Genomic DNA, 15837 nt, shown 5'->3' on the forward strand with positions numbered 1-15837 from the left:
CCTAATACCAAGTGCTCAGGAGATTTTCATTTGTTTTTTCCTCATGGCAAACTTTGTTGGAACAGCAATGGTATCTCCATATTGGCAGGTGTGAGAATAAGGCACAGTGAGGTTGACAAAATTTCCAAAAGTAACACAAAGCCAGCAGTAAAACCAAGACTGGAGATTTTAAACCTGGATATTGAGTCGTGTAAACCATCCAGGAGGAGTGACCACGTGGAGAATGCGGAGAGAGCTCGAGGACCTCTCAGCGACACTGTGGCAGCCCCTTTATCAGGTCCCCATCCATCCCAGTGACTTGACTGGTCAGCATGGCCTGAATTTGAAAATTACACAATAAAAGAGCAAAATAGTTTCAAACCATATTTTTAATAGTGTCAAAGGAAATTGATTTGTCATTCTGAGAATAAAGGACATAAACATGAAAAACTGAATCCCAGATTGCTCTGAAGCACTGTAAAATCCCTCACAAATATGAGCACTGAGAAATAATGCAAATTAAATTTTGGTTTTTTTTTTTTTTTTTTTTTGAGACGGAGCTTCGCTCTTTTTGCCCAGGCAGGAGTGCGATGGCGCGATCTCGGCTCACCGCAACCTCCGCCTCCCGGGTTCAAGCGATTCTCCTGCCTCAGCCTCTCGAGTAGCTGGGACTACAGGCGCCAGCCACCATGCCTGGCTAATTTTGTATTTTTAGTAGAGATGGGATTTCTCCATGTTGGTCAGGCTGATCTTGAACTCCCGACCTCAGGTGATCCACCCGCCTTGGCCTCCCAAAGTGCTGGGATTACAGGTGTGAGCCACTGCGCCCGGACAAATTAAAAAAATTTTAAATAGGCGTAGCTTATTAATTGGGATTCATGGAGGAATTCACCCTATGGAGTATGACTCTGACCTCTCTTAGGCTGGAAATGCTGCCTAATTGGGGAATACATTTCTTAGGTAAAAACTAATTCTTTTATCCTGATTGGATTTTCTGTAATAATCCTTAAAAATTACGAAACTATCTCATTGAAAACAGTAAGTACTCTTCAAGTCAGTTTGCCAAAAAAAAGAGAATAGTTACAAAAAAAAATAGTTACCAGGATATTAAAAAAAAAATTTTGGATCCAACATATTATATAGAGAATGAGCTTAAGTATACATATATAAATATGCATGTAGAAAAAAATGACTGGAAGGAAATGCACCTAAATATTAACAGTACATGAATAATCACTTGATTCAACCTCACAGTCATGGCTTTAGTTAAAGGAGACTTAACTACTTTGCCCAGTGTCACCCAGAGGGACAGTGGCTGAAATAATAGGACCTGTCTCTCCCAACTTTCCCGCCAGCGACCTGGGAGTTCAACTCCAGAGTGTACCACAAAATGATTTGGGTGTTTGTTTGTTTTTAAGGAAAATGAACAGGCAGAAAAGATGAACATCAGCCTGGCTTTCTTCTTGTATGACCTTCTCTCCCTCATGGATCGGGGCTTTGTGTTTAACCTCATCAGACATTATTGCAACCAGGTGAGTGTCCCTCCGAGCAAGCCATTTTGTTCCTTCTCATGTAATGTGATGTTCGTGGCCATGGTATGCTGTCTTATTCATTACCCAGTTAGCGTGAGTCCTGCACATGCTGTGTTTTGCAGCACATCCCTCATGTCTGTGCCATGGTCGTTCCTTGGATACTCTGGTTTACCTTGATTCCTGGAGCATTTACCAACCCAGTGTAGAAGGGTCAACAAATTCATCTCTGGGAATTAAAATTTGTGATATGACCTGAATCTTCAAGTTAACATTTAACAGAAAATTAACATGGCTATACAGTACTTTAAATCTCTGACGAGTCCTCAAGCTCCCAGTCTGAGGTCTCTTTTCACATATTAGGGTAATTAATTAATTTGCTGTTGTGATGTTCTGACTTGAAAGAACCCTTTAAAGTGTTCTTAAATAAAATCATTCAGAGATATTTAATTTCACTGAGCACATAGCAAATATTTCATAAAGTGCATTTATCAGTACCATCTCCCCAATTTTTTAAATGGAATTATTCATATACTGCCTCCCACAAACTACCCTAACAATAGTAACATAAATAGCAGTTATTGTTGCTACTCCTCTCCTTCCATATCCTTACTCTAGCCACTAGTATACCATCATTACTGCTACTACCACCACCAGCCACCACCATTGTCATTACCTCCCATGCCCACTATCACCACCTCGTCCACCATCACCACCTCCTCCACCATCACCACCTCCTCCCCCACCACCAACACCTCCTTCACCATCACCGCAACCTCCGCCACCACCATCACCACCACCTCTACCATCAAACCTCCTCCACCCTCACCACAACCTCCACCACCAACATCACCACCTCCTCCACCATCACCGCCTCCTCCCCCACCACCAACACCTCCTTCACCATCACCGCAACCTCCGCCACCACCATCACCACCACCTCCACCATCACTACCTCCTCCACCATCACTGCAACCTCCACCACCAACATCACCACCACCTCCACCATCACTACCTCTTCCACCATCACCACCACCATCTTCACCATCACCACCACCTCCACCATCACTAACACTATCTCCACCATCACCACCTCCTCCACAATCACCACCACCATCACCATCACCACAACCTCCACCATCACCACCACCTCCACCATCACCACCTCCTCCCCCACCACCACCTCTTCCCCCACCACCAACACCTCCTTCATCATCACCACAACCTCCACCACCACCATCACCACCACCTCCACCATCACCACCTCCTCCACCATCACCACTGCCTCCACCATCACCACCACCACCTCCACCATCACCACCTCCTCCACTACCACCAACACTCCTTCACCATGACCACCACCACCTCCACCACCACCATCACCACCTCCTCCACCATCACCACCTCCTCCACCATCACCACCTCCTCTACCATCACCACCATCTTCACCGTCACCACCTCCTCCACCATCACCACTACCTCCACCATCACCACCACCTCCACCATCACCACCTCCTCCACCACCTCCTTCACCATCACCACTACCTCCACCATCAGCATCACCTGGAACACCACCATCACCACCTCCTCTACCACCTCCTCCACCATCACCACTACCTCCACCATCACCATCACCTTGAACACCACCATCACCACCTCCTCCACCACCTCCTTCACCATCACCATCACCACCTCCACCATAACCACCACCTCCACTATCACCACCTCCTCCACCATCACCACCACCACCACTACCTCCTCCACCATCACCACCTCCTCCACCATCACCACCTCCTCCACCACCACCACCATTTCACCATCACCACCTCCTCTACCATCACCACCACCTTCACCATCACCACCACCTCCACCTTTACCACCTCCTCCACCATCACTACCATCTTCACCATCACCACCCCCTCCACCATCACCACTACCTCCACCATCACCATCACCTCAACCACCACCATCAGCATCTCCACCATCACCACCTCCTTCATCGTCACCATCACAACCTCCTCCACCATCACCACCACCTCCACCATCACCACCTCCTCCATCATCACCATCACCACCATCTCCACCATCACCACCACCTCCACCACCACCATCACCACTTTCTCCACCACCACCATCTTCTCCACTATCACCACCATCGCCACTGCCCACCTCTGGCAATATTATCACCTTTCCTATCACCTCCTCCACCATCACCACCATTATTAGTTCCACCATGACCACCTCCTTCACCTCCACCATCACTTCTTCCACCATCACCATTGTCACCATCATCACCACTACCTACCTCCACCACCATCACCACCTCTCCTATAACCACCAAGTTCTCTGTGGTTAGTCACTTAGTGACTTTAGATAAGTTTTTCCAATTTTATGGGTCCTAATTTCGTCAGTTTTATTTTATTTTTTAATTTTTTTTAATTTTTTAAATTTTTTTCTCAGTTTTAAAATAAGAAGCTTCCTCCTTAGGGGGTTTGAGGGATTTGAGGGCTGATCAAGGAAAAAGATAGGACCATAAAAAGCAGTGACATACAGGCTTCATTGAGCAGCACTTGGACAGGGTTGCATAAGAGCAGAAGCTCCTCCCAGCATGAGAACAGCCATAGGCTTGCAGTGAGGAGGGCGCCATCCAGAGGAGCAGGAGAACTCCCAGGGGAGAGGAGGATTAGGGCAGAAGCTTATAGATCTGGGTGAGGCTGCTCCACAGCACAGTGGGGAGTCTCTGGGTCAGAGAGCTCCAAGAGCTGTAGCAGCTTAGGGCCCTGTATCTGCAAGGCTCTATCTTATCATTAGGAAACAGCTGTCCATCGAGGTTTTATGGGATCTGCAAAGAAGGCAGGCACTAAATGGATGAAAATCTGCTTATTTGGGCTATTTTTTAAATGACTCGTCATGGTAAAATTTGAGTTTGGCATGAGCTAAGGGATCAGCACCAGTCTACAGTGAATAAATAAACAACCCAAGGGCCAATACACAGAGACAATCTTTGACTTGTTTACATAACACCTTCCCTCCAAAAAAAGAAAAAAGACATGACTTTTCTAAAGGAAGTCCTGTCTACGGCCATACCACCCTGAACACACCCAATCTCATCTAAGGGAAGTCCTGAGAAGGAAGCAGAATAATAAAAAAAGAATCCTAAGGAAGCATCAGAAGTCCCCAAGCATCCCCATCCCATGCGCCCTGACCCTGGCCCTGCAGCAGGTCTTCTGTCCCAGGATCCACCAGAATAGAAAGGCAGAGGGACGCTTCACTCCTCCTTGCCCTCCCTCTTAGGTTTTTAGGATTCCAGGTTAGTCTGTTTTCAAAACTTTAAGCTGAATATATGAAAGAGACCCTAGATCGCCACTGTAGACCCAGGCTCAGCTACTCACATACAGGCAGCCTTCATTCCCAACAGGGAAATAAGGCAACCCAAGGTAGATGTCTGCCTGCCCTGCAAAACCCATGTTTTTATTTTCTCTTTCCTTTCTTTTCTCTTGCTCACTATCTTTCTTCTTAAATTCTTTCCTTTTCTTTTAGTTACCTGTTCTTTTTTTCTTTCTCTCCTTGACTCAAATGACAAAGATCCCTAGACCGGGAGTCAAGAAGCCTGCATGCTGATTCCTGGGACGCCATTGATTACTTCTGTGATTGGGAGCATCAGCCTTTGAGGCATTCATTTCCTCATCTGCAACAAAACTAGGCTGGATCAGATTTATCCACTGATTCTGTGGTCTGTGTCTGCTGATAACATCCACAGATGTTACTTAGCACCATTAGTGGCACTCAGGCCTCAAAAGGTCACTGACCCCCATTCATGGTGATTTAATTCATTGATCCCAGCTCTCTAGATACAGGGTGAACTTCATACCTGAAGCAAGTTGTATTCTTCCAAAGTCGCCTGACTTTATCATCTTGTGTAACCTATTATGTTTTCTGCCATTTTTGTGGCAATGGATATAACCTTAGTCTTTTTTAATAGTCACTAACAATAGACAAATCCATTTCCTCAATTACTCTCTGTCACTTACAATGTGCCACTAAGTAAACACCCATCCCTTGGGTAGGGGCACTGTGGGTCTTGACCTTTGTGGAGGATGTTTTTGGAATGTATCTTACTCCTCCTTTTGAAACATCACTCAAATTATTTTTGAAATGTCTATTTTTTTTTTTCTTTTGAGATGGAGTCTTACTCTGTTGTCCAGGCCAGAATGCAGTGGCATGATTTTGGCTCACTGCAAACTCCGCCTCCCGGGTTCAAGTGATTCTCCTGCCTCAGCCTCCCGAGTAGCTGGGATTACAGGCGTGCGCCCCCACGGCCGGCTAATTTTTGTATTTTTGGTAGAGACAGGGTTTCACCATGTTGGCCAGGCTGGTCTTGAACTCCTGGCCTCAAGTGGTCTGCCCTCCTCTGCCTCTCGAAATGCTGGGATTACAGGTGTGAGCTACTGCACCCAACCTGAAATGTCTGTCTTTAATGATGTCTCAAGGGACCTGTGAAAGATACCCATAGTGGGGCCTTCTTTTAAGTGCCAATGTCTTGTGAGTTCAAGTTCTGATAGCCGGCTTGACCCAACAACTGTTAATGAGTGACCTGAGTGACAGGCACATGACCAAGTTCGAATCCCTTCAGTGTGCTGGTGGCTCCACTGGTCCAAAGTCAGCCAGGAGTGCACATCGAAAGGTTATGGGATCTGGTAACTGTGCTTACATAGAAGTTGTATGTTTGGGTTTTAAAATAATATATAATGACTTTTACTTGTTTTAAGTGGATGTCTAACTATGAATTAATTCTATAGGCAATATGTCCCACAACACAATGGCTTCTTGTAAAATGGCCGAAAATATGTGTTCATTTAAATTATATTGTTTAGTCTGTAATCCCAGCACTTTGGGAGGCCGAGGCGGGAGGATCACCTGAGGCCAGGAGTTCAAGACCGGCCTGGTCAATATGGTTAGAACCCCATATCTACTGAAAATACAAAAAATGAGCTGGGCATGTTGATGCGCACCTGTAATCCCAACTACTCGGGAGGCTGAGGCAGGAGAATTGCTTGAACCCAGGAGGTGGAGGTTGCAGTGAGACGAGATCATGCCACTGCACTCCAGTCCAACAGAGCAAGACTCTGTCTCAAAAAAAAAAAAAAAAAAAAGAAATATATGTATATATATATTTCTAAACTATATATACATAGTTTAGAAAACTGCTCTTGAGGTGAGTGAAGAGGAGGCATGTCCATCACAAGGATGATCCTTCATATTTCTGTGCTGGGGTCGGGGTGATAATGATGAAATATTGAAGGGCTCAAGGTGCATCAGCACCCCTTCCTTCCCCTACTTTGCCTTTAGAGGAGCTGTCTCTGAGTCTGGGTCTTTCAGTTGTTCATCTTGCTTGGGGGAAGCCAGGGGGTCTCTTCCAGACTGTCACCTTTGTCTGCTTTTCATTGCTTGCTTCATGGTTTATTTTTTAAAGGAAGATTTTTCCTAAAAACTCTTCTAGCTTTTTCTCTTTCTTCTCCATTTCATCCTCTCTCACTCTGGGACAAGCTCCTTGAGTTTTTTTGCAGGTACTATGTACTTTCCTAAACAGTTTGATGCGTTTCTCTAGGGAACTTTCCAATGGGGCCTTTAATTAGAAACTACGAAAGAACACTTGTAGCATGAAAGTCATCTAGTCATATTCTATTAGTTTCATATGGGCTCATGTGAGGTCAACTCCTTTCATTTAGTTTCTCGAACACAGAAGAGTTTTTGTAAAATTAATTATGTTACACTGAAGATGTACCTCAAGATTTTCAGCACAGGCTTCCCATGGTATTAAAGATTTGACAAAGTGGAGATTGGGATAAGAATCCTCATTTTGGACAGCTATTAGGCTAGAATCACTAAGGGGAACAGTAACGAATGAAAATGTATTAGACTTCCCTGTAATGCAGAATTTACCATCTGTTGCACTATTCCATTAGTTTTTATTAAATTGATTGCCTTAATCTGGAGAGAAAGGATATTTTTGTGTCTGCCAACCCCAACTTCACTTACCTTATAATAAATGTTTCATTCCTCTTTTCGTTTTTCTTCCCAGCTGTCAGCCAAGCTCAATAACCTTCCAACGCTCATTTCCATGAGGCTGGAGTTCCTGAGAATCCTCTGTAGCCATGAACATTACCTCAATCTGAACCTTTTTTTTATGAATGCTGATACTGCTCCAACATCTCCTTGTCCTTCCATATCTTCCCAGGTAATAAAAGAATTATTTAACTAAAAGAATTATTCAAGCTATTTCATTTAACTAGCTCAGTTTAATCATATATTGCCTATATTAATTCGATGAAAAATCAAACTATTCAAACCAGATCAAGTATGCTACCCTGAAGTTACACCACTAGCTAAGAGTTTACAATCTAAGTAATTGGTTTCTCCCCAGGCTCAAGGGTCCCTGATCAGGTTAAGTAAAGCAAAGAATCCAGTAAGCTCTATGAAATCTAGAAACTCATAGAAAAGTCTCAAATCTTCCTTTGTCTGACATTAGCCAATTATTATATTAAGCAAATAGAGGATTCCAAAGTAAATAAGTTTTGGAAACCATATGTTCTTAGCAGTAGGCCCTCTAAGAGGCTTTAACTCGTTCATGTCAATTGTAAATGCACAAGAAACAGAAGAGGAAATGGGAGGAGGTGTGCATGGTAAGCAGTGATTCCCAAAATGATTTGACATGGAAACCCCACCCCACCTCGTACATTTTTTGAAGGGCTCATGTCCTCTGGAATAACTTTAAGAACACGCTGTTTGATAGTCACATCAGTAGCTCAGAGCATCAGGCAAAATTTCTCATAGTTAGATTATATTTCTGTTGCATATTCCTTGATACTAGTACGAAAGTGAAGGCTTGTCTTACTAACTGACAAAAAACTTAGCCATATATGCCATATGACATGATCCAGATCTTAGCTACATGACCGTCTTACTGTGAACAGGGAAAGATCCTACTCACAAGCAGCGATTCAAACTGTGTAAACTTTTTGCTGCTTCCTGCCCAGCAGCTTAAGTCCTAAAACTTCCCTGGACTAAGCTTGCCCTAGGTTCCTTCCTACCTTCCCCTTCTGACTGCCCCAGGGAGTGGCCAAACCCAGGGCCAGGCTCACAAAACCATGCAGGATTTCTAAAGACACTTTAGATGCTCTTAATGAAATATAAAGTGTGCTCCCGGGATACAAATACAGGACAGAAATTACTGAGGACCGGTAAATCTAATACTTCCTTCCCTGACATCACTTGTAGTTCCAGGTCAGCAAAAGTCTGACAATGTGCTTAAGCCAAATTCACAAGCGTAGCTGAGGCCAGGCACAGTGGCTCATACTTGTAATCCCAGCACCTTCGGAGGCCAAAGGGAGCGGATCACTTGAGGCCAGGAGTTATCAGCCTGACCATCACAGTGAAAACTCATCTCTACTAAAAATATAAAAATGCATCAGGCATGCTGGTGTGACTGTAGTCCCAGCTACTTGGGACGCTGAGGCATGAGAATTGCTTGAACCCGGGAGACGGAGGTTGCAGTGAGCTGAGACCATGCCACTGCACTCCAGCCTGGGTGACAGAGTGAGACTCTGTCTTTCAAAAAATGAAAAAAGGTACCTGAGTAAGCAGGGCCTTAGGCAAAAGGCATTTGGTTACAGAGGAATTGCCTGCTGCCAGTCACAGGACCGGGTAAGATTCTTCTTTCTCTGTCCAAATTTTATCCTAGATTTTGTATCTTCAGCTTTTGATTTCAGGTGGGGAAGGGAGTGTCATTCATTTTTCAACAGACCTTGGGTGCTTTATTTTCATCTTTCCCACTGGGCAATCTTCTCTCTGTGGGGATGGGAAAGCGCAGTAACCACTCTGTGCCTCAGTTTCCTTATCTGCCTTATCTGGCCCCAGCAGTACCTACCTCACTGGGGAGGGCTCACAAAGCCTGGCTGGGGCAAGGGCTCAGTAAACACTAGCCATCGCTATTTTCATTCCAGTTCCTATAACTCATAAAATGGCTCCTTGCATTTTCTGTAGAACTCAAGCTCCTGCTCCAGTTTCCAGGACCAGAAGATCGCCAGCATGTTCGATCTGACTTCTGAGTACCGCCAGCAGCACTTCCTCACCGGGCTCCTCTTCACAGAACTGGCTGCTGCCCTGGATGCCGAAGTGGAAGGGTATGTTTCTGGCATTTAAAATGAAAGATGAAACCAAAAAAAAAGATGTTCCTTAATAAAATTTGCAGTCCAGCTTCTCACACTTGGTAAAAAAAACTCTACTGTCAACCAGTTCTGAGGAGTAGAAACATCTGTCTTGAGAAAGTGGTACCCATAGGCATGTAGAAAGGCATAAGGGATGGGCAAGAACTACAAAACGACTTCTCTTGGTCACCTATTTGAATGGAATTTACCAGTTCTACTAAAGCAGATTTCCCAACGATGCTTTGATTAGTGAACTCCCTAGGAACAAAGCCATTTTTAACAAAGGGGATAGCATACAGAGGCAACCACAAGATGTCACTTGGTTCAATGCTGATTAAGGAAATAATAGCTGCTGAGAAGGCAGCTGCCCTGTGCCCAGATTAGGTTTCTTGCAAACAGTGCTTCTCAGGACAAGAGACGCCAGACATCCAGGGCTTCTGAATCCTTTTACCTCTTATCTATGTGATTACTCAGGGACATGTGGCAATATCTAGCCTAGAAGTCAACAGAGAGAGAGGTGGACCACCCCCTTCTTTCCTTCTCTCCCTGTGCTCCATGAGCTCATAGAATCAGAAACCCACAGACTACCTGATTAGACTGAAAAAGGTAAGGCCTTCTAAAATATTATTCATTCCATTCAACAATTATTGAATGCCTTCCATGGGACAGACACAGTTAGGTGTTAGATTCCATCAGAGATATATCAGTGCACAAAACAGACAAAATTCCCTGTCCCTCTAGAGCTCACCATCCAGGGACTCAGATTCAAAGATAATTAGGATTGGAAAGTGATTGAGGTTCAACACTTCTGGTATTTAGATTAGGCATACGGAATTGTAGGAACTTGCCCACTATTCCATAACAGAGAACCAAATCTAAAGCCATGGTCTTCCCAGTCCCTTCCCAGGACCCACTCTCCTATACCAAACCATCTCCCTGCCCAGAGAACCTGTTTCCATGTCTCCTATGCTAAAGAAGTTTCCAGAATAATGTTTACTAATTAATGGTAGCATTGCTGTATGTTATGGATGGATTTTTGTCTAAATGGAATTTCTCAAGTTCTCTCAAAGTGCTTACAATTTAGTGAAGGAAGCAGGAGGTTCCTGCATGAAACAAATACAGGAGCACATCGAGTTTGTGCAACTGCGACAGTCACATGCATCCCAAGCGATGTACCCATGCTGACACTGCTTAAGTGACTATATGTCTGTCTCCTGGCAGGATAGTGTGGGGGAATCTCATGCTCTTAGCTCTCAATTCTGCCTCCTTCCGGATAACCTGGTCCTGAGTATATCCTTTGAGAACTTCACTTTCCATGGCTTCAATTTTATCTTCTCAACTCCAACTAAATTTCCCCCAATTATCTCAGTAGAATGTTCTACCTTACAGCTAACATAAATTTCCACAGCAACAAAAAGTGCACCGAACACATATGCTAATAAGTAAGATACTAAGAAGAAAGTTTGAACACAAAGAAAATTGCCTTCACGCACAAACATGTACGTACATTTTCTTAGTTGTCCTTTAATAACAGTAGTTTAAGTGATTTCTAGAAACAATCTTTAGTATTTACTATAGCGTAGTTTCTATTTTCTATTTTCATTCTAGCTGGAAACAGCCCTGACATCTATTCTGGATTCCTTGTAAAATTGTTGCTGTTATATTACTAGCAACAGGGTAGAGTATTTTCAGAGATAATCCTGTAATTATGTTTAATCAGGTGGATATATTCTTCAAACACACATACACACATACACACACACACACACACACACTCTCACACACACTCTTAGTACCTTTTCTCCCCCAAGTGAGTTACAGTGTAATTCCTTTGGCAACACAATAATCCCTGATTGCTGGGATGTCAGTTACTCTCCTGGAAAGTCATTAGACATACTGTCACAATTTCATCATGTGAGCTAAAACCTCAGAACGATGTCATGCTTCAACAATACTTTCTATTGATCAGCCCCCTTTTTTTTTTTTCTTTTTTGCTTCCAAGACAGTTAGCAGATTTGCCAACACATGTACATCCACGGGGCAAGGGCCAGAGGGACACACCTCAGTACCTGAACTCCTAAGGAGCCACAACTCCAGTTTCCACTGGGTTTCCCTTAGATCTCTGACACCTGGGTATATCCACAAATGTCCATGCATCGTGAAATCCACAGTATTTTTCAAACATTTAGAAATTGTCTATCATCTTTGTAATAAGCTAGCAAATTGCAATGCCTAATTCAAAATACAACCCATTGTCGGGACCACAGACTTAGAACGAGAGCAGCTTTGGAAATGCAATTTACAATTCTTACTTTAGCCACAGTGCAAGAATCTGAGTCATTTAAAATTTTGGTTAATATTTTCTATATAACGTTGAATTCTGATATAGCCTTGTTTTGTTTGAAAGGAAAAAAAATGTAGATTTTTAAAATTGAATATCTATGACTAGGTTCCAGATACTCCACTATATATTTTATTTACTTTTTATTATAGTATAATTTATATAAAGGACCCAAATCTTGAGTATAAAGTGCAATTACTATATCCTGTGAATATGTTTGAATAACCACCAGTCAGATCAAAAATATAATATTCCGTTATCCTCTCTCAGTTACAGGCCCCCCTCAAGTAACCACTATTCTGACTCTTATCACCAGAAATTAATATTGCCTGTTACTGAATTTCATAGTCTTTTGCTGAATGTTGCGATTGTGAGATCCTTCAGGGTGGTCACATGTGTTAGGATTCATTTTTTTTCAACTGTATGTCATATTCCTTTGTCTACTATAATTTCTCTACTGTAAATTGACATTTGGGCTGCATTCCATTTGTGGCTATTATGAAAACAGCTGCTGTGAACACAACTATGCATGGTTTTGGGTGGACATTAGAACTCATTCCTTTGGGGGTATAAATACAGCCTATTTTTTAATTTTAATATACTGTTCTTGAATAGTCTAATAAATATGTGTACATGGTCTTAACAAAATGTCAAAAGAATATACTCTGAGCTAGGAAAAGAAGAGCAAACAATTCAAAGCAGGCAGATGGCAGGGAATAACAAAGGGGACAGCCAAAATAAATGAAATGAAGAATAGAAAAACAATCACGGAAATCCACAAGGTGAAAAGCTTGTTATTTCAAAAGAACAACAAAATTCACCAATCTTTAGCTGAACTGACCAAGAAAAAAGGAAGAAGACTCAATTACTAAAATCATAATTGAAAGGGGGGATATCACAACAGACCTTACAGAAATAAAAAGGATTATAAAAGAATACTGTGAACAATTGAAAGCCATCAAATTGATAACCTAGATTAAATGAACAAATTCCTTAAAAGGTGCAGAGTACTAAAATTGACTCCAAGAAGAGATAGAAAATCCAAATGGACCTACAGCAAGTAAAGAGATTGAGTTAGTAATCAAACTTCCCACATACACCTCCTATGTACCCACACAGATTAAAAATTTAGGCTGGGCGCGGTGGCTCACACCCGTAATCCCAGCCCTTTGGGAGCCCAAGGCAAGTGGATCACCTGAGGTCAAGAGTTCAAGACCAGCCTGGCCAACATGATGAAACCCTGTCTGTACTAAAAATACAAAAATTAGCTGGGTCTGGTGGCGGACACCCATAATCTCAGCTACTCGGGAAGCGGAGGCAGGAGAATCATTTGAGACTGGAAGGCAGAGATTGCAGTGAGCCGAGATCATGCCAATGCACTCCAGCCTGGGCAACAAGGGCAAAACTATCACAAATAATAATAATAATGATAATTAAAATTTTAAAAATTAAATACTTCCCACAATAAAAGCCCAAACCTGGGGGGCTTTACTGATGAATTCTATCAAATATTTTTAGAAGAATTAATTCTAATTTTTTACCAACTTCTAGTCTTCTATTCCAAGGAATGGAAGAGGTGGGATACTTCCCAACTTGTTCTATGAAGCTAGCATTACCCTATACTAAACCAGACAAAGACATCGTGAGAAAACTACAGACCAGTATCTGATGAATATAGGTGTAAGACCCTCACCAAAAACTAGCAAACTGAATCCAACAACATATAAAAAGGATTATACACCATGGCGAAGTAGGATTTCGTAGGAAGTAGGATTCTCAGGAATGCAAGATAGGCTTCATATCTGAAAATCAATTGATGTACCGTATTAATAAAGTAAAGGACAAGTCCCATACAATCATCTCAGTAGATGCAAAGAAAAGCATTTGATAAAATCTAATAACCCTTCCTGATTAAAAAAAAAAAAAAAAAAAAACTCAACATTCCTTTTAGGAAATAAGACAACTTCCTCAACTTGACTTAAGGGCCTTTATGAAAAATCCACAGTTAATGTGATACTTATTAGTGAAAAACTGAGGGTTTTCTCCCTAAGATTAGGAACAAGACAAAAATGTCTACCCATGCCACTTCTATTCAACATATACTAGGAGTTCTATCTAGGGCAAGTAGGCAAAAAATAAAACAAAAGACATCTACTCCAGGTGTGGTGGCTCATGCCTGTAATCCCAGCACTTTGGGAGGCCAAAGTGGACAGATTGCTTTGAGCCCAGGAGATTGAGCACAGTCTGAGCAACATGGTGAAACCCCACCTCTACAAAAAATATAAAAACTAGCTGGGCATTGGTGGCTTGTGCTTGTAGTCCCAGCTACTTGGGAGGCTGAGGCTGGAGAATTTCTTGATCCCAGAAAGCGGAGGTTGTAGTGAGCCAAGATCGGACCACTGCACTCCAGCCTGGGCCACAGAGTAAGACTGTCTCAAAAAAAAACAAAAAAAAAAAAAAAAAAGAAAAGAAAAGATAACATTTAAATTGGAAAGGAAGTAAAACTATCTCTATTCATAGAAGGCATAATCTTGTTTATAGAAAACCTCAAGGAATCCACAAAAAACTCTATTAGAACTAATAAATGAGTTCAGCAGGGTTGCATGGTACAAGAATCAATTGTGTTTCTACACACTTATGATGAGCAATCTGAAAATGAAATGAAGAAAACAATTTCATATAAAATAGCATCACAAAGAAAAAATATTTAGGAATAAATGCAACAAAAGAAATATGAGAGTTATACGCTAAAAATGACAAAACACTGTTGAAAGAAATAAAGATGTAAATAAATGGAGGGATATCATATGTTCATGAATCAGAAGACTTAATATTATTAAAATAGCAATACTCCCCAAATTGATCCATAGATTAAATGCAGTTCTTCTCAGAATTCTAGCTTGTGTTTTGGTTTTTGGTTTTTTTTGGCAGAAATTAACAAACTGATCCTAAAATTCATGTGGAAATTCAAGGGACCCAGTATAACCAAAACAACCTTAAAAAATAAGAAAAAACTGGAGGACTCACACTTCTCAATTTCAAAACTTAGTATACAGCAAAAGTAGTCAAGACTATGGGGTTCTGACATATGATAGACTTATAGATCAATGAAATTGAGTTAAGAGTCCAAAAATAAATCTTCGTATTTATAGTCAATTGATTTTTGACAAGAGTGCCAAAATAACTCAATGGGGGGAAAATAGAGTTTTCAGTAAATGGTGTTGGGACAACCAGGTATCCACATTCAAAAGAATGAAGTTGGACCCTATATTACATCATATATAAAAATTAACTCAAACAGATCAAAGACCTAAATGTAAGAGCTAAAACTATAAAATTGTTACATAAAATTATAGAGGTAATCATCATAGACTTAGAAAAGGCAATGGTTTCTTAGATATGACACACTCAAAAGTATGAGTAACAAGAAAAAAAAAGATAACTGGACTTCAGTAAAATTAAAACTTTTGTGATTTATAGGACACCATCAAAAAAATGAAAAGACAACCCACAAAATGGGAGAAAATATTTGCAAATCAAAAACCTAATAGGGGACTTGTATCTGGAATATATATTTTAAAATCTTACAACTCAGTAGTAAAAAGACAAATAACTCAGTTTTTTTTTAAACGCAAAAGATCAGAATGGACATTTCTCCAAAGAAGATATGGCCATAAGACCAGGAAAAGGTGTTCAGCATCATTAGCCATCAGGGAAATGCATATTAAAATCACAATTAAATACCGCTTGATAGTTCACAAAGATGAGTATAATAAAAAAG

General features: G+C 41.6%; 1 protein-coding gene across 2 annotated transcripts in view; it reads left to right on the top strand.

Moving 5' to 3' along the window:
- The window catches only part of DOCK8 (dedicator of cytokinesis 8), a 238068-nt gene that overhangs the window by 171604 nt on the left and 50627 nt on the right, over positions 1-15837 (top strand). For both annotated transcript variants that reach the window (XM_007969410.3, XM_007969411.3), the window contains 3 exons: positions 1398-1511; positions 7591-7746; positions 9552-9691. In XM_007969410.3, coding sequence (XP_007967601.3) covers positions 1398-1511; positions 7591-7746; positions 9552-9691 — 410 coding nt within the window. The remainder of the gene's footprint in view (positions 1-1397; positions 1512-7590; positions 7747-9551; positions 9692-15837) is intronic.

This window comes from Chlorocebus sabaeus, chromosome 12 (genome assembly GCF_047675955.1).
Source record: "Chlorocebus sabaeus isolate Y175 chromosome 12, mChlSab1.0.hap1, whole genome shotgun sequence".
NCBI classification, from domain to species: domain Eukaryota; kingdom Metazoa; phylum Chordata; class Mammalia; order Primates; family Cercopithecidae; genus Chlorocebus; species Chlorocebus sabaeus.